Consider the following 27331-nt stretch of genomic DNA (forward strand, 5'->3'; position numbering starts at 1 on the left):
TTTTTGAAATACCAATAAGTTTATTTTAGCAACAAATAATCATCACACCTATTGGAATTTTAAAGCATCTTATTACTAGACACCTAGTGAAAAATAAAAATTAAAACGTCTAAAACATTCCCTTCCTCAAAAAGCTTAGATTGCTCTGATTGGTGAGCTCCAGTGGCCTGATGATATCACTCTGCATCAGATTGTTTCACATCTGCACAAAGCCAAACAGAAGGAGAGTGTAAAAAAAAAAAAAAAATAAGGAAAATGATAAATATTTAAAAACATTGTCTCTTTCAGCCTCAGGATTTTCTTTGGCGATCCTTTCTCAGAGCTTGGTCCCTTGCTTTTGGTTTTCACACGTCTCTCAGTTCATGTCGACATGTTTTCCCTTCACCTTCTCTTCATCTCCTTGTACAGAAGGTTGTCCCATGCTCTCTGCCAGTGCTCTCAGTTGTTGTTCTTCATCAGTGGAGCTTAAGGAGGAAGACTCCGGTTTGTCATCCATCACATTTTCACTGCCTGTAGTTAAAAAAAAAAAAAAAGTTATTTTTGCCCCACTTCACTTCAACAAGGGCTGCAACTAACAATTATTTCCATTAATCTGTCAACCTATTTTTTGATAAATCGATTTGATTAATAATCTGATAGCAAAAGGTGCTTAATAGGAGATTGTTTTACAGAATTTGAACCAGGTGAAGCTAAAGCTCTGCCACTTCAAGAGTTCTGGATAGAACATATTTAGAGACAAAGAAGGCTTTTCATCTGAAATGCAAAATGTATATATGTTTTGTACAATTTTTGCCTAATCATTGCTCGGAATGGGTTATTCTTTCTGAAAAGGCATGTTTTAGAGTCAGTTAATGATTATTCGATTACTAAATTAGTTTCAATAATCAATTAATCACAATTAATTAGGTGAGTTGTTTCAGCCCCAACTTCAACCAAGAGTCGCCTTTATTAATTTATCATTTGACAACAGTTCCAAATGTTGCTTAAAAAGTAAATCTACATGCTGGAGGTCACAGCCTGACCTACATCCAATTCTTTGTTTAGATAAAATGGCATCTATACTTTATCTATTTGTCAATCTATCTATGCGAGTTGGTTTGTTGGTTCCTTGATAAAGTCCGTACTTCTGTGTTGAGTAACCCCTCTTCTGTTTAAATGAAATATGTTGGTAGACAGACTACTTGTATGTGTCACAAGGGGTTTGGTTGTGAGATATTTTTAATAAACTGCACCAGTCTGCACAGGTGACAGTGCTTGAGATCACATTTGTTTTTTCAATGTGACCAATCTTCTTTGTAAGACATAGTGACTGTCACAGTCATTCTGACTGATGAAATAACCTTTAAACCAAAGCTGAACTGGTTCCCTCTCTGGATGGGATATACCACGCTGCTGTAGTGTCATGTAGTGCGACTAGGGCTGTGTGTGTGTGTGTGTGTGTGTGTGTGTGTGTTTCTTACTTGATTTTTGCTGTGTGTCATCTGAAGACTCTGTGGTGGGATGAAGTTTTCCTCGCTTCATGCTTGACTCTGCTTTAGGTCCTGTTCTCAGTGTGATGTGAAGGGAAATGGCTTGAGGACCACTGAGGTGATCATCATCCACTCTGGTTTCATCAGAGTTCTTGAAGCTGAGGCCTGCAGTATCTGAGGGGACGGCAACCCCAACGTTGTTCCTGTCATTACAACCATCATCTCCACTGAGGACTGTTGGAGAAGCAGCTTTACTCTCTTTGATCAGGTTTGTTTTTGAAAGCACAGAAGTACCATCCGCAACACTGCCAGTTGTGGCGGGGTGTGCTTTTTGGGGTTGGTCTGGGAGCAGAGGGCGACCCCTGAAGGCCAGGTCTGGGTATGTCCTCTGCAGTTCCATAACTGATTGGTCTACACTGTTGATGCGATAATGTCGAGGCTCAGGCTGAGGAACTGATGATTTCCTGGTGTCAAAAAACGGAGGTTCCTGGAAAAATGAATCTGAGTTCAAGAACACTACGAAGAGAAGACCTCTTTGTGCTGCTATGAGGCCACGGTTATATTGCAGTTCTCTCAACACGCAGCTTTTTCTGGCAATGTTCAAGCTACTTTAGAACCCAACAAACCATATGGATAAATATTTTCTTAGTCCCACTTCAGCCTTCAGTCCTACCTCTGTCTTATCCAACTTATTCTTCTCATCGTTGTCTTGCCTTTCTTCCGGTATCGTCTGCTTTTCTGTGGGATCTACCAACTTTCTTCTCTGTAGAACATCTAACCACTCCTGCAGAATTAGTATTAGATAAGATGTGTCAATCCAAATACATGTCCCAGATCTATAAATGAAAAGTCAGGTATAAAACCAAAGACCATGTAGACTTTATTTTTAATCCATTAAGAATTTAATCTCAAGAATCTGGCTACATCCTGGTTGAGGCATTGACCTTCACTGATAAAAGTCAGTGAAGTGACGTCTTTCAGCCGCTGTGCCACAATGCAGCAGCTCAGCTCGTGTGGGTGACTAGCTTAACGTATAAAGCAGGAGAAGTTCCTGAGCAATTTGAACACTGTGGTGGTAGTGACAGAACTTCAACTTCCACTACCATTTTGACTGGACAGAAAGTTACATCTCTGGCTGAACACGGCTCCACTCAGGCAGCAAAGAAAAGGATATATTCTTTCCCCAACACATTTAAATGGGATAATACATGTGGAGGAACATCTCCAGGTCACAGCAAAAAGATTCACTGAATGATTCAATCTAAGTGACACTTACACAAATCAGGCATAACATTATGATCAGCAAGATCAACCTGCCAGCTCGGAGCCATATGCAATGAACTCTGAAGCACTGGATCATCTGACACCTTTCTATCAGAATCAGCCTTAACCTCTTCAGCAATTAGAGCTACAGCAGCCTGTCTGTTGGACATGGGCCAGCCCACCTACCTGCATGCTTTAATGAGGCTAGACCATGACCCTGCCATCACTGCTTTAACATCTGATTTACCTTATAACTACTATAAGCTGATCTTACCTGTGGTCCCAGTTGAGGCTCCACCATTAGGTCCAGGAAATAATAACATTCCACTCTGGCCAGCAGCAGCTCAAATCCCAACAGCAAAGCTCTGTCTGCATCAGCATCAGTACTAAGAATGAACTCACTGAAACACATCAAACAGCAGAGCACAAAAAACTGACAATGCAACTATTTACTTATACTGGACATTGGAAAGAAAAATCATGGAATTATAGGAAAATATTGGGACTTTTAGCTGGAAAGCACTTCTTTAAAGTGTGCGTTTGATATGTTTATAGCACCAGTTCATTTACTGAGCTTATTTACAACAAAAGGTCACATTAGGCTGTGATGTTAAAATGGTTAATAGGTTCAAATGAAGTTGCATGCAGTCCAGTTCAACTACAGTTAATTCAGATGGGAATCCAGTCACATGCATGTTGTGTGGCACTACAGGAGCTGAGAGAAAACATTTTTCAACATATTTTACAATGACATTACCTCAAGTTGGCCAAACTTGTTTTGTAGTGATTGTGTTTTAGGATTTCAGTTCAATTCAGTTTTATTTATCTACCGCCAATTCACAACACATGTTGTCTCAAGGCACTTTGCGTCAATTCAATCGAATCATACAGATTTCAAGTTAAGTACATACATAACAATTAACCCTAATTATCAAACAATGCAGTCAGATTCAGTTATTTATTCATATTGGATAAAAAGTTTTTCTGCCTAAGGAAACCCAGCAGATTGCATCCAGTCAGAGATTTGTAGCATTCACTCCTCCTGGATGAGCATGTAGAGACAGTGGACAGTCACTGGCGTTGACTTTGCAGCAATCCCTCATACTGAGCATGCATGTAGCGACAGTGGAGAGGAAAAACTCCCTTTTAACAGGAAGAAACCTCCAGCAGAACCAGGCTCAGTGTGAGCGGCCATCTGCCACGACCGACTGGGGGTTTGAGAGAACAGAGCAGAGACACAAAGAACAAAGAAGCACTGATCCAGGAGTACTTTCTATGGGAAGGAAAAGTGAAACATTAATCGTAGTAGTTCCTTTAGTACCTTCATCTAGGAGAGAAAGACAGCTAAGCAGATAAACTCGGAGCCAGTTTTCAAGACTAGAGGATGAAGGAGACACATACAGTTAGTCACAGTAGAAGCTCAGCCAGTAGCTATGTCTAGGAGATAAATAGGGTTAAACACTGAAAGACAGGGCCAAGTGTATCTGTAGAAGGTGAGCATTAAGTTGTTGGCAGCAGCAGCTCAGCTAATGCCCCTCTCCAGGAAGGAGCTACAGCTAAACACAGAGCCAGGTCAGGTGTAACTTCTAGAAAGAGAAAAAACAGAGAGAGAACATAAAGTTAAAAGTTGAAATAACAGCAAATAATGAAAAATTGGAGAGTAGTATGAAAATGTAGCAGAGAGAGTGAAAGTGGTCATTATGTCCTCCAGCAGTCTAAGCCTATAGCAGCATCACTACAGAGATAGAGTGGCTTAGGTTATCCTGAGCTAACTATAAGCTTTATCAAAAAGGTAAGTTTTAAGCCTAGCCTTACAAGTAGACAGGGTGTCTGCCTCACGGACTAAAACCGGGAGCTGGTTCCACAGGAAAGGAGTCTGATAACTAAAGGATCTGCCTCCCATTCTACTTCTAGAGACTCTAGGAACCACCAGTAAACCTGCAGTTTGAGAACGAAGAGCTCTGTTAGGAACATATGGAACAATCAGATCTCTGATGTATGATGGAGCTAGATCATTAAGGGCTTTATATGTGAGGAGGAGAATTTTAAATTCTATTCTGGATTTAAGGAGCAAATAAAGGGAAGCTAAAGTAGGAGAAATATGATCTCTCTTTTTAATTTTCATCAGCATTATATTGAGACAGCATTATATAATGGATCATTTTTAGCTACTTAGCTTTCTGATGAAATCACAATTATCAAGTGTCCTTTTTTAGCAGATATCAGGAAAGTTGCAGTAAATGATTAAAGCTACAAAAGTGAGATCTAGAAGCATCCAATTAACAGAACTACATATATGACCGGATTTATTGTTACCGATCATCCACAAGCTTCATGACAGCTGACAAAAACAACTAAAGATTTCTAAAGATAAGTTAAAACATTACTTTTAGCAGCCTGTAGCCATGGAGCAGTGATAGGTCTCTGTAGGTTCTAGCTTCAGGCTACATGCAGACACAAGCAGCTGTCTAAACCAGACCTACTTTTCTGGATACACAAATAAAAACCCTCAAGTGCAACAAGAAGAGAACTTCAAGGTTGAACTGCAAATGTTCAGGCAGCAGAAACCAAATGTTAAGGAAGAAAAGCATAAAGGTCCATATTGGAACAAAATTGAAGAAGTGGGACATGCTATCAAGAGCTAGAAAAGCCTGGACTAGAAGATAGTACAGAGGTCACATCCCTGCAGTATGGAAAGGTGGTCCCGCAGTTAATGTGGGAGACAACACCATCAAGGGTGTTGCAGAATGACAGGGCTAACATCTTGTAGGACCTGGTGGGTTTAGCAGACTCCAGCAATAACCATCAGAGATTGTTGTACAGAAGAGCAAAGATACTGAGTAAAACCCCAGGACCTCTGGTTGAAGACCTGGCCCTACATTCCTTTTGGAAAGTCTTTGGTCATCCTGCTGGTGGCTTAAATCTGCAGCATTTATAGTGGGTGTCTTTGTGTTCTTACCTCTGTGAAGCATCACTGTTAGGCAGGTAGCCGATAGAGGCCAAAACAGACTGAATAGTGGAGCCGCTGAGAACTGGCAACAGACAGTATACAAAGGCACCTGTAAAGGTCTGGAACAGACAGAAATCCTACTGTTGGCAAAATGGTAGTTCAGGGCCTCTTGAATGCGATACACAGTGCTGTGAGGTATGTTTATTTATATAGCGCTTTCAGTAACGAGACACTCAAAGCGCTGTACATACAATTACAATACAATCACAAAGCAAATAAACACAGATACAGACACAGAAAAACAAATCAAATGATACTACAATCCTTCTAAGAAATCTAAAAATCTATGAATCCTTCAGAGAAATCTAAAAATCTCTGGCCAACATTACAATGATACAGATAACATTAATAATCCTTTGGGTTTTATTGGTAAGAGCTGGTTCTAAACCAATCTTTCTAAAGAGGTAATTATATCATTAAGTCCTCTATGTAGGGGAAAGAATCTTGTGCTAAAAGAGAATGTAGTCCAATAATAACAGTCATTTGCATCCATTGAAATTTAACTAAGCAATCATTGAGTTCTAACTAAGGAAGCTGAGTCACTGGTGTAAAAACAGCTTTTGTTCAAATTTTTAAGAAACTAGTATTATTTTCCTTTCACTGGTAAATCTAAAAAATCTATGAAAAGGAGAAGAAATGAAATCCACATTACTGTGCACAAGTATTCATACCCTATCACAGAATCATACATAGTTGTCACCATACGGCCCCAAACGTATGTATTTTTGGGGGGTTTTCATTTAAAAAAAGAAATCTGAAAAGTGCCTTATATTTTTCCCCATTATTATTTCTGGAATAGTTCTCGTCACATATTCTTGGTTATATTTAGGTCTGGACTTTGACTGGGCCATTCTAACACGTGAATATGCTTTGATCTAAACCGTCCCATTGTAGCTTTGGCTAGATATTTAGGATTGTTGTGCTGCTGGAAGCTGAACCTCCACCCCAGTTTTTCACCAAATATAATGTTTCGACCCGAAGACCTTCTTCTACATGTTTGCGATTTCCTCTACACGACACAAAGCAAAGTTGTAGTTGGTCCATGGTCCATCCTCTCTCTATGATCAGATGATGGATGGAACAGAGCTCTGAGAGATGTTCAAAGCCTGGGGTGTTGTTGTAGAAGCTAACCCTGCTTTAATCTTCTCCACAATGTTCTCCCTGACCTGTCAGCTGTGTTTATTGGTGTTCATGATGCTGTCTGTTTTCTGAAGAAGGCCAGAAACAGAACAGGACTCTGTTTACTGACTGGGTGAGTTCTGATGGCATCTGGTTATATTTAGAGGCATCTGAGTAAAGGGTGCTGACTAAAGGTTACCCACATATTCAGATTTTTATCTGAATATGTGCAATATCTGCAAAATGTTGAAAAGCCACATGACACAGTTGTCTTTCTACAGTTAGACTTTCTTCGCTTTAAGATTTCTCTCAGTTTCTCTTGAAATATTCTGGGAAAACTTTAAAAGAAAGCTTATAGCTTATAGAACTTAGAACCATTCATTTTTGGACTGTTCTACGTGGTTCCTTATATGACATTTGAGAGAACGCACCTTGAGAGACCTGATCTCCTTCTTCCAGGGTTGCAGAAACATGTTGAGGCAGAGGGTCTCCAGCATTTCAGTGGCTTTGATGAAGGCTGTCAGGTGTTTCCTGCTGTCGGTGCCGTCACCACACCTCTCCGTCACAGCCTGGTAGAACGGGAACACCGTGAAAATGTCTTTCAGATTTGGGTTTCTCAGCAGGAACTGGGTCGCCCTCTTCAGGAGCCCGGGGTCCCGACACGGCCGAACCTCAGCACCGAGTTGAAGGTAACAGCTCCTGTAATCTCCGTACAGATCCTGGCGAGAGAAGACTTCATGTTCTTCATACTGTCCTGTTTCGTCCTTCATGACCGACACCCGACTGTGAGGCAGGCTAATGAGGAAGTGGAGCTGCCTCAAAGTGAAGAGGAAGCGAAAGTCACCGCGTTTGTTTTCTCCTGCTGTAAAGTGATGAGAAGCAGCTTCATATGATTACCTGACAGATCCTCAGGGGACAAACAGAATGACGGAACAATGTTAAAGTCTGAAAGCCCTCTTATTTGAAATAGGCCTACATTTATTATTATTGTAGCAGGTGGATTCCCGCACACCGGGGCTGTTTTAAAGGTTGGGGGCGTGGAGTGATCAAGCATGCTGCATGACATGTGGAGCGCCACAGACGAGGAGGAAAGATCGCTCAATCAGTGGAGAATGGGCGACCCTCTGATGGGCACAAAGTGATCCCTGTAACTAATGAAAGCTCTGCTTCACAGTGGATGGCTAATGATGGTCTGAAGCTTTCACAAACGTTTTGGAGGAATCTGGACTTCTTATGACCATCTCTATGTTCATGTCCTTAATTAGATTTTTCTACACTGCGCAGGATTCTTAACACAATTTAAGATTTATAGACTTTTTATTATTATTATTATGTTTTTAGGACATTAGGATCACCTTAAATTGAAAGAAGCGTAAAAAGTTCTAATTATTGACAAGTCAAATCTGGAATGAACGCATTATTTTTCAGTACTTTAAGCACAGTTTGATTTGTGAGGCTTTTACTTTAGGTGTAAAATCTGTCTGTCTAGATAAACAGGTATAGTTCTAAACATTGTATTGTTTTTGAAGGTCAATTTTATTAGGTGGAACGGATCTTTTAAATCATGATGGCTCTGACATGTTTTATAACAAACTAAAAGCTGAAGAAGACTAAATGTCATTAGTTCATTTAGTCAAATATATACATCCCCTTTATACATACAAATACACATAATGCAGCGACTCCACATTTAGAGGCTCCACATTTAAAAGCAACGGGAAATTTTATTTTGAAAATGGTCAAAGGATGTTACTCGTGTGCTGCGTTTTGTTCGTTGCTTGGAAATTTAGAGTTTTAGGACGTGGAACGTTTGTCACCAAGCGTGACCTCAAATCCAATATGGCTGCACACACACACACACACACACAGTCAGTCAGTAAAATTGTTACCACAGCCTAAACAACATGCTGAGGAATAAAAGTACTTATCCTGCTTACTGTGCACAAATATTAGCTACTCCACTTCCAACTGGAACGTTCAGTCCAAGATGTTCTGATTTCCGAGGTACATGGAACGCAGCATTAGTTCTGTTTCCGGGTGTTGGGAGTCGCACCGCTCACGCTTCTATCTTATCTGGAGATGATCGCTGAGTGAGTTTTCCATCATTGAGCTGAAATTTGTTCTCCCAGACCCAGGTGCTGTTTCCATGGTGACAGGAGCAGGGCCTGTTCAGGAGGTTCGGGCGGTAACCAAAACCCCACGTGGCTGCGTTCCGGTACGAAAGCGTGTTGTTGTGAACAGAGCCATGACATGTTAAACAGATCCGTCCTGTTTGAACACCAGTGTTCTGTGTGAGACGTACAGAGAGGTTCTGGTTAGAACTAGAGTTCTGTACACTTCCTGGATGAGGGATTGGGGGGCTCTGGGGGCAGAGGTCAATCAGACGGCGCAACAGCGAGTCTTGGGTAATATTAACATTCTAAAATGCAGCGTTTGCATGCAGAAGAATCATGGTCTTCCTGAAAGATGGGGACATCCATCCATTAACTGGCAGAAGGTTTGGGAGTTCATTCTTGAGCCCATCTTCAACTCTGAAGGTCCAATTAGCTCATCTTTGATAATACCAGCCCATACCAGTACACCACCGCTACCTTGCTAGCGTTCCAGTTGCAGTGAAGCTTTGTGCATGTTGCTGATTCATCCGTGGTTCCATCCATCTACTCCAAACTAGGACAGCACTAGAGGAGAATGGGTTTGAGGTATCTTCATGTTTGATTCTTCTCAAATCTTTGGCAGGTAATTTGGATCTTTTGTTTGCTTAACATGTTTTATGTGGTCATCTTGGCTATTTCCTACAGAACCTTTGATAGTTCTCAACCTTCACGCCCAAGCGCACACACACACCACCACTAACATCTTACCTGGGTTAAAGACAAAAGGAACTGGACTGTTGCTCAGTGGTCCAAAGTCCCTTTTTACTGATGGAAGTAAAGTTCGCATTTTGTTCGTAAATTAAGGTCCCTGATTCTGGAGGAAGAGTTGAGAGGCACAGAATCCATGTTGCTTGAAGTCCAGTGTGAAGTTTCCACAGTCAGTGATGGTTTGGGATGCGAGGTCATCTGCTGGTGTTGGTCCCCTGGGTTTTATCAGGTCCAAAGTCAGCCCAGCCATCTACCAGGACATTTTAGAATGCTTCCTGCCTCCTTCTGCTGACAGGTTTTGTGGGGATGCTGATTTCATTTTCCAGCAGGACTTGGTACCGGACCCACACTGCCAAAAGTACCAATACCTGCTATTATCACCGTGGTAACATCAGCAAGCTGGACTGACCCAAACCCCACATACCAAAGTCTTAATGACTTCGGTCAAGAGGAAGAAGAGAGGCACCAGAACCAACAACATAGATGAGTTGGAAACCACTATTAAAGCAAACTGGGCTTTCTGAACACCTCAGCAGAACCATACCGTACAGAACATGAACATTCTGTTCAGTAGACCCACATTTCTGAATTATAAATACTTTTTTATTGGTCTGATGTCATGTTCTCATTTTTGGACAAACTGAATATTACACTCACTGACTATCAGCTAATAAATCAAGTTGTATTTGTCTTCTTACTCAGTCTTGTTCTCATTCTGGGTTTCTCTTCCAGGCTCAGAGCTTCTGACCGAGATGAAGAACAGAGGTGGAGGCTGGTTGGACACTCGACTTAAACAAAGAGTGGAACAGGTCCGTGTCATAAAACGTCTAGGTTAAGTTACTGAAAAGACAGAAAGTCGATCCACACAACTCGAAGTGCTTTCATACAAAACCTTAACTAGAACTCTAAACAGAAAATCTCCACCTTAAGAGAAACTTTACAGCTCACTAGTCTGTCACAGGGCCAGCAAAGACCCATTCATGCATGCATAGAACATCCGAACCGCTCACAGGAGGTACCAGGACTAGAACAGGATGGAGTGTTACACATGCTATCAATGAAAATGCATGAAGTTGCACTCTGTACAAAAGCTAGGGATATGAATCGTATAAGCTGCAGCAACAGGAAAAGGAGGAATAAAAAGGAAGAAATGAAAAGTATATGGTTCAGTATTGATACATGGATAATGGATTCATATAAAAGGAACCAGGAAAAAGTCAGATTTTTCATTTCCATCTGGCAGGACCAGGGAATTCAGTGTGTATGTTTAAAAAAAAGCCTTTATTGTGTTAATGTATGATCATCAAGAAATGTTCTGGATTTCTTTAGAGAAATCTAAAGCTAGACTGGACTTGATGTGGCAACCCTGTGATTCTTTCTGATTGAATTGTTGAATTGTGTTTTCAGTACCTGGGCTCTAGCAGCAGTCAGTATGTTGACCTTGCAGAAATGGCCCTGGACCTTCAAAAACAGTACAGGTAATAATGCTGATCAGAACCCTGCAAACATGATGTTTCTGCTCCATTTACTTGGACTGATTTCATCATTTAGTTACAACTGAATTATTCATATTTCATTTTACATTAGTGATGGATTAATAGTTGATAAATTAATTTTAGGGCCAGCTACTTCAGAGTTGTAGCTACATTAGAGTTTATTTATGTGTTACCTGCTAGCTGAACTGGTCAGCGGCTGGAAACTGAAATGAAAATGAAAAGTGTTGTCATTTGGCTTTTAGAGTGGAGTACGGCAGAAGAAACAAGACGGCGTTCAGGATCCAGGTGGAGAAAGGTAAGAGAAAAACCAGATCATCACGGTAGGTTGGTTTCACAGGAAAAGCTTGGATTTAATATTGTATACGAGTAGAAATATGAACTGATAATGAACACGATGTATCAAGATCAAGAAAGATTCTGGAAAGAAATCAGAATGATGACCTCTCATCCATTATTATGGTTGTTGTGATGGTTTTGTGAAAAGACCTAATTCCTCCTGTCCTCCTGTTGAAGTGTATGATGCTGTCAAAGAGGACATGGACCTGAATGACCTGGAGAACAAACACCTGGCTAAGAGAGCCAGAAGCAGCTGCAATGATACTGGGTAACTGCAAACTCTGCACACTGGTCTGACCCACTAAAACCCAGTCCTGACTACTCCTCCAGGACTTGTTACCTGGTCCAAATTAACAGCCTTTTCTCCTAGAGCAGGGGTCTGCAACCTTTACCTTCTCTTTCAAAGAGCCATTTTTGCTTCAGTCCAGCTAAATAAAACTCCTTTAGAGCTGCAAGTGTGACATGTCCTTTTGAAAAAAGACAACTTATCTTTTTGCCACAATTATCTACTATTCTAAATTAGTTTTCATTTTTAAAGAACCACCATTTTATCTCTATTTTTAGGTTTTAAAATAACCAAAAACATAAAACCTTAGCAAAAATAGAACAGATACATTTTCTTCTATGGGATGTTTATAGAAAATGATTTGTCACAAAGGGTACCATTATTAATGCCACATTGAATACTCCATGAAGTTGCCACCTGGAGTTAGTTATGAACTTACTGAGAAAGTTCTCTGATTTGTTCTGGGGGCTGGCTCGGTAAAGTCTGCACATTGTTCTGTTCAAGCAGCCTCTCTGGCTGTAGGTACTGTTGTTCTGTGAGAGTGAGGAGCTTCCAACCCGTTTGTTTGTATGCAGGGACGGCAGCAGCTCGGAGGACTCCTCAGACACTGATGAAAGGCTTCTGGGCAACACGGTAAGAGACGGTGGTGAAGATCTAAACTCAGAATCAACTTTCTGAGCATACAGAACATACAGAAATACTGTAAAAAGAATGGTAACAAGGGGTGTCACATTATGTGTTCACTTATTGGAGGCTCCGTCCTTCTACATAACTGGCATTCTTTTAGAAGTTGATTTATACAGAACCAGCTCATCCAGCAGACCTTCTGCATGTGAGAGGAGCTAATCTGCACCTCCTGAACTTAGAAGAATGATGAAGTCACATGTGTAGCGAGCCATGAGCAGTGTGACTTGGAAATTCACTCATCAGAGCTCTGCAGCCGACATCCAGTCTCCACTTTTAAAGCTTTAATCTGCCGATAATGAGTTGTACCACATTTTATTTCTTTTAAAGAACCATAATACAGGAAGTAGTTAATAAAAGGTTTCCTGCCTTCCTGTCATGGCCGATCAGGATGATTATTTCTATTTGGAGCATAGGTAACATTTTATATCAAAGACGGTATGATTTATTTAGAGTTAGCATTTGAAACAGTATCCTATACTAGCGATTAGTGCAGGTAGCTGTGCTGCAACAGTTGTCTCTTAGAGAATTTTGAGCTGATGTTTCTAAAGGCTGCTAACATTTCCAAACATTTACCAGGTTTAAATTTGTGGAAGGTAAAGCAGAGCAACTCTTCCGAACTTTGTTTAGCCTTCCTGTTATCTGCTGAAAGTCTCTTTCTCTCTCTCTCTGTGACTTTATAATCAACGCCTCACTGATACTGAACAATGCTAACTTTGAGTCTTCTTCCCTTAGCAACAGCATCCACACTGAAGGGTGTTTAGTTAGTGCAGCCTAGTAGCACTTGATGTAGTTTATTCCCTTCCATTCAGTTTAATTATGTCCCACCAAAAGTCATCCCAAGGCTTTTTATGAGACAAACAGATCTAATTAATTTCCAGAACCTTATAATCCAATCAAGTCCAGTCGTAGATATCTTTATGTTTCCATCCACAGCCCAACAGCTCTGTTACATCCCTGTACCGGAAGGGCCCTCCTGCAGCCAGCTGTCCTGCCAGCAGAACCAACCCTTCTCCAAATGAACAAACTGTGGTTTCCTCTGGAGGCTGGTTCATTGATAAAGGCAGAAGCCCCACAACAAAGCCCGTCTTCATTGATCTGTGTAAAGAGGAGTCGGCTGATAGAGAAACAACTGTACGTAATCACTGAGTGCAGCTCTGTGTACCTGAGATGGACAACAGATACCCTGAGGGTAGCCTGTAGGTCTCTGGACTCGGAATCAATCAATCATATTCATGGAGCCCTTTGAGAGTAACACAAAGTTCTGTAGATCAGATAGAAATAAACGTAATCAACAAAGGGCTAATGAGCTAAACATTGAAAAGTACAGGAGACGTTCAGTTGAGGGAAAACCAGAATATTTACTTCTAAGAAGCAAAGGTTCTGAAATCTGGATTCAGGAGAAATGTTCAATTTAAGGAAAAAACAATAATATTAACTACATCTCAAGCAAAGCAATCAGTGTTGATTTGGTTTTTTAAAGCATGAGCAGTCTGAGCTGCCCTCAGGTCTTCGGCAAGACTGCTCTGCAGTAAGAAAATGATTCCTCACCATGGGCCTTGGTTCTTACTGTGGGGAACCTATTTTAGAACAGCTGAGGAATCAGGGCGGCTTACGCAATCACAGTAAATCCGGTTCTAAAACACAGTTGCGGCTAATGCAGGGACGTTATGTGGGTAAATTGTGGGAACTCACATTAAAAAGGTAACGAAGTGGGAGTTACATCTTTTTTATCCTGATCTGATAAAGAGCTTTGGTTTCTCTCAGAACTCCACAAAAAATGATTAACCTGCTTTGATATTGTGATTATATCTCAGTCTCAGCTGGAGATTTTATTGGACAGAACCCTAGCGATGTTCTTTAGGCCTGCTCAGAACAGACAGATGATGATACTCTAAAGCTTCAGAGTGCAGCAGACACTGTTCATCCTCTACCTATACATGCAGTGTATGCTAAGTTTAACTTCTGCACCTTCTACTGTGTTCATTTCTAGCGACAGAGAGGTGTGTCCCAACTGGAGCCTGAGATGTGTCAGAAGAAGTCAAAAAAAAGGGCAAAGAGCTCAGCGGAATCTGCAGAGTCTCGCACCATGAACAAGAAAGGTACAACCTAATCTCACTGATCAGTGTGGGTGTAATGCAAGGTTGCATCATGTGCACAGAAATGAATCTACTCGCATTATTAAACAGATTAGTAGAATGGTGATACTAGATGTTTGTACAGTATATCTTGAGGAGCGGCCATTTAATATGCCTTATTTTTGGTAATTACAAATTCATAATTATTTATATTATAAATATTATTTCTGAAGTCCCCCCCCTCCCCCAGAACCTTTAAGACAGGCAGGATTGATAGGATTCTCATCAGAATAAGCAACTGAAACACAGTCAGAAATATTTTAGAAGACCTTTTCAAAGCAGGTCAAGACACCAAGGACATGGAGGGTTGAGGTGAACTCTCTGCCGTTTCCCTGTGACGAACCAGAAGAGGCCGCTGCAAAGCCCAGTTAGAATGAATGGGGGTTATACACAAAACCAGAAGGCCTACATCCACACATGTGACCAAGATCTTTGGAACAACCCAGATTGTTCCTGCATCCGTTTGTAAGAGCAGCATTATAACATTTAAAGCAGGTTGTTTTCCTACATGGACGAACGAGGTGTTTTGTTTACAGTTTAGAGTATTTTTTGTCGAAAAGAGCCTTAAACAAGTTTCTACTGTCTGTGTGTGGCTTGTTATGTTGGATCTAAAAGTTTTTTATTTATTTCTCAGCTAAGTCAAAGTCCCCAGAGCTTCAGTACCCCTCTCTGAAGTTTGAAGATGTGGGGGGCAATGAGGAGGTTCTAACGGTTAGTGGCTTCTGGTGGCTCTGATGTTTGTTTCACATCAAAAATATAGTTATATATAGTAATTATCAGTGTTGAATTAATTTACTGCAGGAGGTGTGTAAGCTGCTGGTACATATGCGTCATCCTGAGGTGTACCAGCACCTTGGGATGGTTCCTCCCAGGGGTTTCCTCCTGCATGGGCCTCCTGGCTGTGGAAAGACCCTGTTGGCCCAGGCTGTGGCTGGGGTGAGCTATGCTCCAAATATCATACAGAGAATGTGTGTATAGATAGGTAGTTAAGAAGGAAGGAAACTGAAAGATGTGGTCAGGATCATGGTTTCGGATCACATTTTCTAACATGTCACTAAATCTGCTCACTAAACCCGACACCTTGTTAAAGATCTGTCTGAGATTTCTGGATATCTGACACTGAGCTCATTTAGTGGTGAATGTTTCAGGAGCTGCAGATCCCGATGCTGAAGGTGTCTGCTCCAGAGCTGGTGTCTGGAGTGTCAGGAGAGTCGGAGCAGAAGCTAAGGGAACTGTTTGACCTGGCTGTGGTCAGTACTTCTTCTCTTCTTATGGATCTACATCGGTGGTTCAAATCAGTAGCAGCTTACAGTAACAGCAAAACTGGTGACCCCTGATTCACACTCACCCTTTTTGTCCTCTGCAGACCTCCAGTCCATGCATTTTGTTCATAGATGAGATAGATGCCATCACGCCCAAAAGAGAAGTGGCTTCTAAAGACATGGAGAGGAGGATTGTGGCCCAGCTGTTAACCTGCATGGATGGTAGGACACAGTGTCTTCAGAATTTATTTCTGGAGGAAATCAGAGGCAGTGCGTCATATGTTAAGCACTATAAGAGCGTGGGGAAGGAAAACAATCATCATGTTATGTGGTATTTTAACAGGTAAAATAAAGGTTTGAATATAGAGCCAGTTTAGAACATTGTCATCTCAAGTCACCTTCTGAAAAAGAGGAAGAAGATCTAATACACATCAAATAACACGCATTAACATTTATCCAGAATTTGTTCCAATTAAATTCCTTTTAGTATTGTTTGGTTCAAACTCCATCTAATACAGTGTGGTTCTAAGGGGAACCCTGTTAAATACAGCTCCATCCAGTTCTTGGAATTCTGTCCCATTCAGTAGATCATATAAGATGCATGTAAGGAAGCCACCAGATTGCACCGAATCCTCACCTCATAAAGCAAATAAAAAGGGAAGAGTGTGGGTCCAAGCACTGAACCCTGTGGTACATATTTATGGTCCCTTTATGTTGAAGTGTATCTGCCAAATAATTACAATAGCAAAACAAATTCGTCTAGCCTGATGCTTTGACATTCCTTCACAAAGCTTTCTGTTGCTTGCCTTCCTCCAGACCTCAACAGTCCGACCGTGACGTCTCAGGTTATGGTGATCGGGGCCACCAACAGGCCTGACTCCCTGGATCCCGCCCTCCGCAGAGCTGGACGGTTCGACAGAGAAATCTGCCTGGGGATCCCTGATGAGGGCGCTCGGCTCGGGTAAGAACCTGATAACAGAGAGCCCGGAAACCATCTTGATGTCCAGAAACGACTTTCAAACAGCTGCTGTACAGATCAGATTTTTCTTTCTCTCAGCTAACGTGGTATGAAAGCAGCTGATTGGTTCATGTTGTATAAAATGTGATTGGCTGGTCTTTGCCATAAACCCATGTTAATGTAATACAAACAGGACGCTTGTTGCTTTGCCAGGATTTTGAAGACATTGTGTCGGAAGTTGACACTGCCTGAAGATTTCGGCTACCACCAGCTGGCTCGGCTAACACCAGGCTACGTGGGTGCAGACCTCATGGCTCTGTGCCGGGAAGCTGCTATGGCTGCTGTGAACCGAGTTCTGCTGGAAACAAGGCCACCGCCTCAGAGTCTACCCCAGAACTCTGCTGAAGACCCGTCAGGAAGTACGCAGCAGACTGAGGTTGGAAAGGATGAGCAGCAGGTGGTTTGGTGCTCAGTTGGAGAGCTCTTATTAAAAATGAACGAGTCAGTTTGTGACCTTCTTCTTTTACAAGGAGCCTGGCTTTTAGTTTTAATATGCCTGCATGGTTTGTTAGAATTTCAAAAAGTGAAAATCTTTCTTTACGTTTGCTGACATGCAGTTAGTTCTGTCTCTGTGTTGCTCTGACAATGTGCTACCTTTAGCAGGGTGAACTGTGGCAGCTTCTGAACCTGCTGAAAAACACGGAGACCCTGTCGGAGCAGGAGCTGGCTGGCCTGTCCATCCTTATGTCCGACTTTCAGGATGCTCTGGCCCGGGTTCAGCCCTCAGCCAAGAGGGAGGGCTTTGCTACTGTGCCAGATGTCACCTGGGAGAATGTAGGAGCTCTGCAGAACATCAGGGAAGAGCTCACCATGGCCATACTGGTAAACACTTACTCAGTGGGACAGTGCCTTCCCATCATACTGTTTCATAGTTAGTCGCATTGCAACCACAAACCGCAATGTCACAAAGTAGCACATTCATACAAAGTGGAAGGAAAATGAGGTATGGTGTTTAAAATTTATAACCAAATAAAAATGTGAAGGGTGTGGTGGGTAGTTGTATTCAGCCCCCTTCACTTTGATACACTTCAATAAAATCCAGTGCATCCAGCAGCCTTCAGAAGTCACCCAATCAGTAACCAGTCCAGCTGTAACTGAATCAGTCTAACTGCAGCGGTTCTGTTTCTTACCTCAGAGGTTCTTTAGAGAACATTACAGAACAACCAGCATCATGGAGACCAAGGAACACAGCAGGCAGGTCAGGGAGAACGTTGTGGAGACGTTTAAAGCAGGGTTAGGTTCTACAACAATATCCCAAGCTTTGAACATGTCACAGAGCTCTGATCAATCCATCATCTGAACATGGAGAGAAGATGGATCAACTGCAGACCTACCAGGACATGGACGCCCACCTAAACTGACAGGCTGGGCAAGGAGAGCATTAATCAGAGAAGCAGCCAAGATGACCATGGCAACAATGGAGGAGCTGCAGAGATCCACAGCTCAGGCTGGAGAATCTGTTAAGAGGACATTATTAGATTTTTTTTTTTAAGTTCTGTTCTGTCTGGAGATGTTCAAAGCTGGTAGAGATGTACAACAGACCTGCAGCCAAAGTTGGTTCTACAAGGTTTTGGTGGCCGAATATAAATCCACACCAAACGTTTAAGATACATTTTTCATCCACTTCACTTTTGCACACTACTTTGTGTTGGTCTGACATAGAACATTCTTCTAGGTTTGAGGTTGGAGCGATGCAAAATGTGGAAATGTTCATGGGGCTTCTGCAGTATAAATGGCTCCTCTCCGATAAACCTTCATTTTCCTCCTTTTTTGTATTCTTTCAAGGATGTAGTTTTGCATTTCTTCTATCAGTAACAGTTTTGAGCCAAACAGGTCTGAGCCGTGTACTGTTATAACGAATTGCTGTGTGTCCTGCAGGCTCCAGTTCGCTCTCCAGAGCAGTTCAGAGCTCTGGGTCTTAGTGCTCCATCTGGGGTGCTGCTGGCTGGACCTCCAGGCTGTGGGAAAACACTGCTGGCCAAGGTTCCTGCTCACACAAACACAACATGAATTATGTTCTAGTTGAAATCCTTCAGTGTCTTGTTTTTTAACTCATCATGAAAACTCCTGAACATGCACATTCTCATTAAACCTTCCTCAGGAAATGTTGTAGTAGTACATAAAGGGATCGCTTGTATTTGCTACGTTGTTGGTAAAACTTGGTTGTAATAGAAGTGAACTGTGATTGACGTTGATGGTATGAGAAGACGTCACGCCATGTTTCACTCGTCTTTTAGAGCGAAGCTGTTCAGTAAGGTCTCATTTTCTGTTCTTGTGCTCTCTCCTGGCAGGCAGTGGCCAATGAGTCAGGCCTGAACTTCATCTCAGTCAAAGGTCCAGAGCTGCTCAACATGGTCAGTGTGTGAGTCAGAGGAATGTTCTGCTGCAGTGCAGAATGTGTGTAAAATGTTTTAACATCCAGGAATCAGTTCATTACAAACATTTCTGCCCTGCTCTTCTATCACTGGGGATGCAGGTGTCTCACTGTTCTGCTCTGCTCTGTGCACAGACTCCACTATGTTCTATACTTTAACACAAATAACACCCAAACTGCTGAAACCTCGCTGTAATACCCAGAGGTCATGGTGAAATATGAGAACCACTGATGCAGGTCAGTGTTTCCCAGCCTGTATTCCTGTACTGGTCCCACCCCAGTGAGTTGAATGCACTGACATATACATAGGTAGTACTTACAAGGAGAATAAACTCAGTTTCTCTTTAGTGAGTCTGAGGGCAACACGTGCTTTTTCTTGATGACGTCATCATCCTTCTGGGAATATTTCTTTCAATCTGAATTATTTTACAAACAGACGTGTTCCTCAAAGCTGCAGTTAATGTCCTCTGTGATGAAATATACAATGGTGGTACTCATGATTCCTATAAGTAGAGTAAAAGACACTTGAGGTAACGCCTACGCTGCGAAAACAGAAAGATGTGTTCTGGCTCCCTTGGCTCACATTATGAGCAGAACTTTGTTCTTGTGTGGTGGAAACATGGGTATTCTGGGCGGTCTTCACTTCAGTTGCTGCATGAAATATCCTGGCCAAACAAAACATTGTTCTTGTTCTGTAATGTGTGCAGTATGTGGGGGAGAGCGAGCGGGCCGTTCGACAGGTCTTCCAGAGAGGACAGAATTCGGCTCCTTGCGTCATCTTCTTCGATGAGATCGATGCTCTCTGTCCTCGCCGCTCAGGCCACGAGGTGAGGAACATGGATCAGTTCAGGAGTCTCCTGCTGACTCAGCACATTTATCAGGCTGATTACAGCAGCAAGGAGGAAGCTGATTCTTTTGGTTTCTTTACTCTCTCTGAAAATGCTAAATGACTTGAACATCTTTTTGTTCTGGTCTAACAAATACAGAGTGCTGCCTGAACAATGACCTAATACGTTAGTTGTTATATTCGATGATGTTAAGTTACAAGATAACCGTTCAGAGCTTTACTTTGTCTTCTCTATTTGCTGAAACACACATTAACATTCAACCAACAGAGCCTGTTTTCTGCTGCTTTGTTGCTGACAGACATTGCTTGTGTTCAGTCAGGAGCCAGCGTGCGGGTCGTTAATCAGCTGCTAACAGAGATGGACGGTTTAGAGACACGGAAACAGGTCTTCATCATGGCTGCAACCAACAGGCCGGGTACGCCTTCAGTTGTTGTCTGACTCAAATTTTAGGAGATGTTGCTCCTAATCCCACCACCACACCGTTCTGTGTCTACCTTAAGTTTAAGTAGTACAGAAGCTGCAGAGTTTTAAGTTAATGACCATTCGGCATTGCCTGTCACCGTCACAACTGTGAAACATCATATATATCACACTTATGTATCACTGCTGCAGAATCAACTAAATGCTTCTCAGATGTCACAGGTAACGCTCCACTAATAACCCTAAAAAGCCCTGTGACCTCTACACCCTTCATCCCACTACACATACAGCATGCATAATGGAGGTGTATTATCAGTGAACCCCAGACATCATAGATGTGACCGAACTTGATGTGCCACAAAATGTCCATCACTTTTTCACATTTAGGCCTACATAGCACAAGTTTTAGATACACCAAAAGACATAATAAGATAGGTAGCAGTGTGAAACAGCTTCAGTCTATGGACCATCATTCTGTCAAGACTTCAAGCAAAGCTCACTTGGGTAGGCTGCAAATCTGGCCCTCAGCTGGAGGGAGCAGGAATAAACATGTAATCTGATCTTCATTTTCTGTATTTCTTTCTGTTTGGTACATCACTTCTTACATGTTGCATGTTTTCCAAATGTCGTATGATCCTAATTAGCACCTTGTTATCTTCTAAAGTAAAGTCACAACCTTGTCATCATCCCAGCTAATGTAGTTATCCACTTGTTTTCCTATAGATGGTTTGTTTTGGCCTTAAAACAGTTTGTGTTTTCCAGATATCATTGATCCTGCCATCCTGAGGCCAGGTCGTCTAGATAAAACCTTATATGTTGGGCTCCCATGTGCAGCAGATCGCCACGCCATCCTACTCACTGTTACTAAGGTAATCTGACAGCCAGGTAATGCAGAGGGTCTCTAAGAAGAATGTTAAATGGCATCTTCTAACCAGCACATATGGAAAATGAGTTGGGTGTTTGCTTGAATACAAAGATTAAAACTAAACATTTAGGCATAGAATAATCAAAAACCTAGAAACATGCTACTGTGGTCGGAATGTTCCAATACAGCATCTGTTAAAGGGTTTATATCCCTTCATCCACAGTTTGTCAGATCACAGCCATAAGCCTGAATGGTAATGCTATATTGGGATTTTATGTGAACCAGTCTTAGTGTCTGACTGCTGAAGGAAAATGAAACATGGTTTTCTATTCTATCTCTTCTTTTCTACAAACACAACTACAAACAAACACTTCCTCTACACATGGTAGACCAGAGAGTAACATTTCGATGATCTGACTAGAGCACCTTCTTCCTTTTTTTTCCTTCCTATTATTGCCCTTCCTCACCCCAGTACCTGCTGCTTTGTGTTGATCAGCCACATAAAATCCCAGTTAAACACAAAGGAGTTTGTGGTTGTGTTGTGACAAAATGTGAAAAGGGGTGTGAATAGTTCAGCAAGGTTCTGGTTGCAACATGGAATCTCCACTTTGTTTAACCTCACTGACCTCCTTGTATTTATTGTAGCTGATGAAATTGTGACATGGTGCTGATGATGTAATACCCAACCAGTTCAGTGTTCTAGTACTCAACACTGGTCAGTTCAGCTCACGGCGTCCACTGAGATGGTGCTGAAAGCTGTTAGATTGCAGATACAAGACAGTAAGGAATTACCTGGGGAGGCCAGAAGTGGGTTTCAGAATTTTCCTAAACTACAGAAGATCTTTAGATGTTCTTGTCATCCAGGATTGCATTAGATTCATATGAAGATTATACAGGTTTCTATAAAGATCTGTTGTAGATGCTGATGGCTGTGGGCAGGAAGGATCTCCTGTAGCGCTCCGTCTTACAGCAGATCTGAAGAAGCCTCTGACTGAAGACACTGTTGTTGTAGGACAGTCTTATGAAGAGGATGCTCAGGGTTCTCCATAATGTTCTTCATTTTTTGAAGAATCCTTCTTTGTACAATGACCTCCAGAGGTTCTAGAGGAATCCCCAGAACAGACCTAGCCTTCTTTATTGCTTGTTGGGCTTTTTTTAAGTCCCTGGCTCTGATGCTGCTACCCCAGCAGATGATGGTAGAAGAGATCACGATCACAACAGACTTATAGAAGATAAACATCCCAGGAAACGTCTGAAGCAGACTCTGGTGCTTTGTGATTCCTTAGCTGTTGTTTTTTTGGACCAACAGCAGCATGTGCATCTCTCTGACCTGTATGCAGGGTGGGACTAAACCTCAGCTGGAGCAGGACGTCCATCTTGAAGAGATTGCCTTTGATGAACGCTGTAATTCTTTTTCGTAAGTTCCTGCTGCAAACACCAATCTTCCTCAGACAATCTTCTCGGAGAGAAATGTTGAACTAGTCTATTAGAATATTCATTCAGTCACAGTTATGACCCAAAATTATTTTATTTGAGGACTTGATTAATTACTTTGTAACTTGTAAAAAAAATATGCAAACAACTTGTTTTCAATTGTAAAATACAGTTCTGAACATTTTATATCTGCAATGTGAAGATAAGAAAGGAAAGCTAAATTACCACCATCCAACAGAGCATTGTGTAGGATTTCTGCTGGTGTTTTTAGTTTGTGATCAGAACTATTTCAACTATGTTTCATCACCAACCCTAATGATAGACTGTGTGGTTTAGGTAATGAGCTCTAAACAGCAAAAAGTTAAGCATTGGGAATGTTTCTATGTAGAAAGCACAAGTGATTTTATACAGGCATAAAGAAACATTTTGTTAAATTTGAATCCAAGTTTCAACTCAAAACGTCTTAAATATAAAACAATATGACCTAAAGTAATTTGGTTCAAATCTCACTCTGTCTGTGTGGAGTTGCCTTGTTCTCCTTGTGCATGTGTGGGTTTTTTCTGGGTACTCCACTTCTTCCCATGGCCCAAAACATGCAAGGTAGTAGGATTGGAGAAATGGACTTTTAGTGTGAATGTATGTGTGTGAATGATTGCATTACTGTGTCTGCCTTCCAATAAGCTGATGGGTGATGGGATAGGCTACTTAATATAGTGGGGTCATGTATAATATGTAGGAGAACAGGAATTTGATGTGTCCGAGCTACTGCTCTGAGCTTCCTCTGAGCTTCCTCTGATTTAGCCTTTATTCCTCACCCAACACAATTTAGTTTAAATGAATTCCCAACACTCCTGACTAACACTCTTTGCAGGGTTTTTATTCCCACATCCACATAAACGGCACCAGTATGCATCCACGAGTTGATCTCTTCTCTGATCTGAAGACATTTCTTCCAACTCAACCTGTATTGCCTTAGTTGGTGTAGATCCGTTTGAACTAGCACAAATCCTCATTGCTTGATTAATAACTCTTTCCAATTTCAGTAAACGTTTTTAGCTGCTGCTCTTTATACAAGGCATCGATAATCTATTGTTGATCCCATTAGACCCCTATAAATATATATGTTGAGATTCATAAAAATATTGTTTATTATAACAATAAATAACACTGGACTAACAACACTCAACCTTGTTGAATTCCATTAATAACTTCAAATTCCTCAGATATCTTCTGTTGTCTGTGTATATTGTCCGAGCTACCGCACCCTGCTGGTGATCAAACGCCTCGGAGCTCCTCCGGTCCTTGGTCCCCAGAAGCGATCACACACTCTATCTAAAGACTCTTAAAGGAATGACCCTCAAACAGCTTCTAACTTTTAGCCCCTTTAATCTAAATTAAGGCAGAGGAATGATTACGGAGATCAGCGCTGAGGCTCCCGTCTCGGACCGTCGCCATCTGTTAGATGATGACAAAGAGCCTCGATAGAAGGTCACATGTAGTTTTTATATTTGGCACTTCAATGCAATGGATGCTCCCTCCCTCAGTGATTATCAGCAGACTATGTGTCACCATTGTGGTGTCTATCTGTTAGGTTGTGTAGTAGCGGGTGTCCATCCTTAATCTAAGTGTGCTGTAGGTTCCTAATCACACCAGATACCAGTTGCTCCACTATCAAACCCAGTGACCCAGCCTCAGGTCATCCATGACAACCCTTGGGCCATTTATCCTTGTAATGTGTGTCGATGAGCATTCTTATCCTATTGTAACTAAAGGGAAACATTAGAACTTATACTTTATATCATTTTATTTATGGTATAAATGGGAAAACAGCAATGAGTCATATTAATAAAGGTTATTCCTAACACTTAATAATAATTAATCTCAGATGTTTCCAGACAATACAATGATCCTTCATTTACCTTCAAGTGTGTTACTGTGTGTAAATTAAATCTATCATATTTTTGCACCTTAAACCCTTTGTCCAATCCTGGTGGTATTCTGAAAATAAAGATTTGATGGATTGAGAGATGGGATGGTATCATAGACTGCCTTCATGTGTGTGTTTGTTGCAGTGGAGCTGATCTGACAGCGTTAGTGAGGGAAGCATCTGTAAATGCCCTGAAGGCCTACATGAAGTCCCAGCACTGTGGTAATGACACGCTCCTCTGCGTACAGCTGATTACTGCTGAGTATTAGAAACTTTATGGCTCTGATCCTTTTACACACTAGTGAGACATTCTTGGTATATTAGAACATCAAGAGGTAAATGTGATCAGAAACAATTGTTTTATTGAGTTTTTAGCATCTATTTCTCAAATTGTGTGTTATTTAGTCATTATAACGTGTGACAGAGTCCCTTATATTTATTAGCATCATATTGTTCCTTATACTTTGAGGTCTGGTTGGAGCTCTGATGGTGGTGCTGATGTCCACCTGTTTCCAGCAAATATATCATTTGCTGGAAAGCCTCTGTTTAGTCTGTGAACGTGTTGTGTTTGTTTAACAGTAATAGAAGCAGCAAATGCTGTATGTCTGCATGCTATATATGTTCTATATAAAGCAGCTGTGTTCAACTGAAGAGATGATTGCATGTTTCCTTCACTGCAGCAGTTTTCAGTTGATTGAAAAGAGATCACATCCTCTGCTCCTCAGCTCAAATATCATTTACCTCTGCCTACAGCCCAGACATGTCCTTCTGGCTGCTCAGCCAGCATCAAGGTGAACAAACAGAATTTTGAGGATGCCTTCAAGACCATTCGGCCATCTGTGTCCAAAAAGGTGAGAAAGTACCAGCTGTATAATTATTTCTGTGTGCGATGTTATGCACATGTGATCACACTGTTTTAGGAAAAGCTACTTTTAAGAGCCGTTTAGAAACTGCAGGCCCTGTTTTAGTTCAACAAATACAAGGAGGTGGTTATTTTGTAAAGCAGAGTGCTCTGTACTGTGGGAGGTCTGAGGCTTCTAGAAAAACCTCCAGAAGAGCTGTTCAGACTTGTCCAACATTAAACACAGCTGGATCCTGATGCATACTCCCACACACCTCATTTACACAGCCACGCTGCAGCTTTTCTGTGCTCGCTTTATTAATGCAGCACCCATTAAAAGACACACTTCATATCCAATTATACACTCATCCTGTATGGTCCAATAAACTCAGATTTAGTTTATCATAAAAATCATCAAAGGTAACATCGTTTCTTTATATTTTATTACCAGAAGCCAAGCTAATGCCTTCCAAAGGTGAACGTTCCTAAGGTGCCAGAGCCTCTCTTTTACAAGTCTTCCAGGCTTTTACATCTATGAGTGATGCTTCTAGTTTGATTGGATTTGTCAGGCCTCATCTGCATAACAGTGCAGGTTTTCCATTCTGACAACTTCATAGCCAAGTGGAAGCATATGTGAAGCACAGAGGATTGATCGAAGTACTGGACCTTTGGTGCTCCATAGCTAACTCGGGTGTACGAGGAAGATTTATCAACCTGGACTGTCAGATAAATCTGATTTACTAGAACCATCAATGGTTCTGGAAACACGAAACTGCTTCAAATTAGGCTTCCCATCTTCACAGAGGTTCTGGTTTGGGTTAGATTTGATTTAAATGGGGATTTAAGTGCTTTGTGAAGTACTTATGAGACATGGATAATAATGAGTTTTCAGTAACTGTACCTTTAGCTGTCGTGTTAAAGATTCACCAGGGCTGCATGTTGGTTTAGCTAAAATAATTTATCTAGACCAATTCAAACATCAAATTTCAAAAAATTCAGGTGAATGTTGTATCATTTCTTTTCTATATCCAGGTTTTTTTTAATCTTTATAAAAGTAAAGTTTGTGATTAAGCTTGGTGGGTACCAGAAAAGCAGTCTGCCTTGAGGACCTGTTCTGTTCTGCCAGGAGGGCTCAGGAGATGTTCACTACTCATTATTACCTCACACAACCCCATTTGAAGAGCACCGAACCACTCCTTTCTGACAGCAGTACAGAGTCCTGTGGGTGCAAAATACGAATGGTTATAGTGCCTCTGTGTTGTCTTTGCAGGACCAGCTGATGTATGAGCAGCTCAGAGAGTCCCTCAGCAGATGACCACCATAGCGGACGCAGATGTCAACAAGAATTATGCAATTGTTTTCCTTGATTTCACACATTCTTTTTTTTTTTTTTTAATAAAATGTGACTAATTTCCCTACTGTGGCTTCATTTTATCAGGTAAACTGATGAGTTTCACTATTAGACCTGTGTCTGAGTACCCTGAATTAAGTGTTTTCATGCTACATCTACACATTTCTACTGCTATAGACTGGATCTAGGAGTATCAGGGCAATCTCCTCATGAACTCAGACCTTTCTTTAGAGCTATTCTGTTCCTCGTTTCTCTCCAGAGGTTAAAATGAGTCTGCACAGGCATGTTCTGGTCTCTCCAGAGCCGCTCATAATCTGGTTCTGATTGGG

The 27331-nt window shown here is 41.5% G+C and overlaps 2 protein-coding genes across 12 annotated transcripts; one reads left to right on the plus strand and one right to left on the minus strand.

The window, feature by feature from the left end:
• si:ch211-189a15.5 lies at positions 1–8934 on the minus strand. Of its 2 annotated transcripts, none has more exons than XM_047351624.1 (7): positions 8799–8934; positions 7293–7723; positions 5692–5801; positions 3007–3133; positions 2143–2253; positions 1461–1956; positions 1–510 (listed from the first exon to the last, which is right to left on the minus strand). In XM_047351624.1, exons 2-7 carry the CDS (start codon positions 7629–7631, stop codon positions 356–358), a joined length of 1338 nt encoding a protein of 445 aa, XP_047207580.1. In that variant the 5' UTR covers positions 7632–7723; positions 8799–8934; the 3' UTR covers positions 1–355. The 2 variants fall into 2 exon arrangements, with proteins under 2 accessions (XP_047207580.1, XP_047207581.1); XM_047351625.1 differs by lacking the exon at positions 8799–8934 and adding an exon at positions 7838–8027.
• On the plus strand, positions 7449–27065 carry nvl (nuclear VCP like). 10 transcript variants are annotated; one of them, XM_047351617.1, is made up of 25 exons: positions 8719–8865; positions 8991–9076; positions 10455–10531; positions 11130–11200; positions 11461–11513; positions 11732–11822; positions 12416–12473; positions 13461–13658; positions 14518–14626; positions 15297–15373; positions 15464–15598; positions 15811–15912; positions 16029–16146; positions 16741–16885; positions 17096–17339; positions 17543–17764; positions 18821–18925; positions 19234–19296; positions 20024–20143; positions 20480–20579; positions 21347–21453; positions 22790–22866; positions 24956–25032; positions 25564–25661; positions 26922–27065. In XM_047351617.1, exons 3-25 carry the CDS (start codon positions 10475–10477, stop codon positions 26964–26966), a joined length of 2472 nt encoding a protein of 823 aa, XP_047207573.1. In that variant the 5' UTR covers positions 8719–8865; positions 8991–9076; positions 10455–10474; the 3' UTR covers positions 26967–27065. The 10 variants fall into 10 exon arrangements, 9 of the variants coding, with proteins under 9 accessions (XP_047207576.1, XP_047207573.1, XP_047207572.1 ...); XM_047351620.1 differs by lacking the exons at positions 8719–8865; positions 8991–9076 and adding an exon at positions 7449–7550; XM_047351616.1 differs by lacking the exon at positions 8991–9076 and having other exon boundaries at positions 8815–8951.
• The last annotated feature ends 266 nt before the right edge of the window (positions 27066–27331 follow it).

Source organism: Girardinichthys multiradiatus, chromosome 22, assembly GCF_021462225.1.
Source record: "Girardinichthys multiradiatus isolate DD_20200921_A chromosome 22, DD_fGirMul_XY1, whole genome shotgun sequence".
Taxonomy (NCBI): Eukaryota; Metazoa; Chordata; class Actinopteri; order Cyprinodontiformes; family Goodeidae; genus Girardinichthys; species Girardinichthys multiradiatus.

Bases quoted from the DNA above. Each gene is read 5' to 3' on its own strand.
- si:ch211-189a15.5 (XM_047351624.1), bottom strand. From the start codon at position 7,631: ATGAAGGACGAAACAGGACAGTATGAAGAACATGAAGTCTTCTCTCGC. The intron at 3,134-5,691 runs GTAAGAACACAA...GATGTGTTTCAG, and splicing joins AACAGTGATGCTTCACAGAG to TGAGTTCATTCTTAGTACTG. The intron at 511-1,460 runs GTAAGAAACACA...TTTTAACTACAG, and splicing joins TGACACACAGCAAAAATCAA to GCAGTGAAAATGTGATGGAT.
- nvl (XM_047351620.1), top strand. From the start codon at position 10,475: ATGAAGAACAGAGGTGGAGGCTGGTTGGACACTCGACTTAAACAAAGA. The intron at 17,340-17,542 runs GTGGTTTGGTGC...TGCTACCTTTAG, and splicing joins TTGGAAAGGATGAGCAGCAG to CAGGGTGAACTGTGGCAGCT. The intron at 19,297-20,023 runs GTCAGTGTGTGA...TAATGTGTGCAG, and splicing joins GTCCAGAGCTGCTCAACATG to TATGTGGGGGAGAGCGAGCG.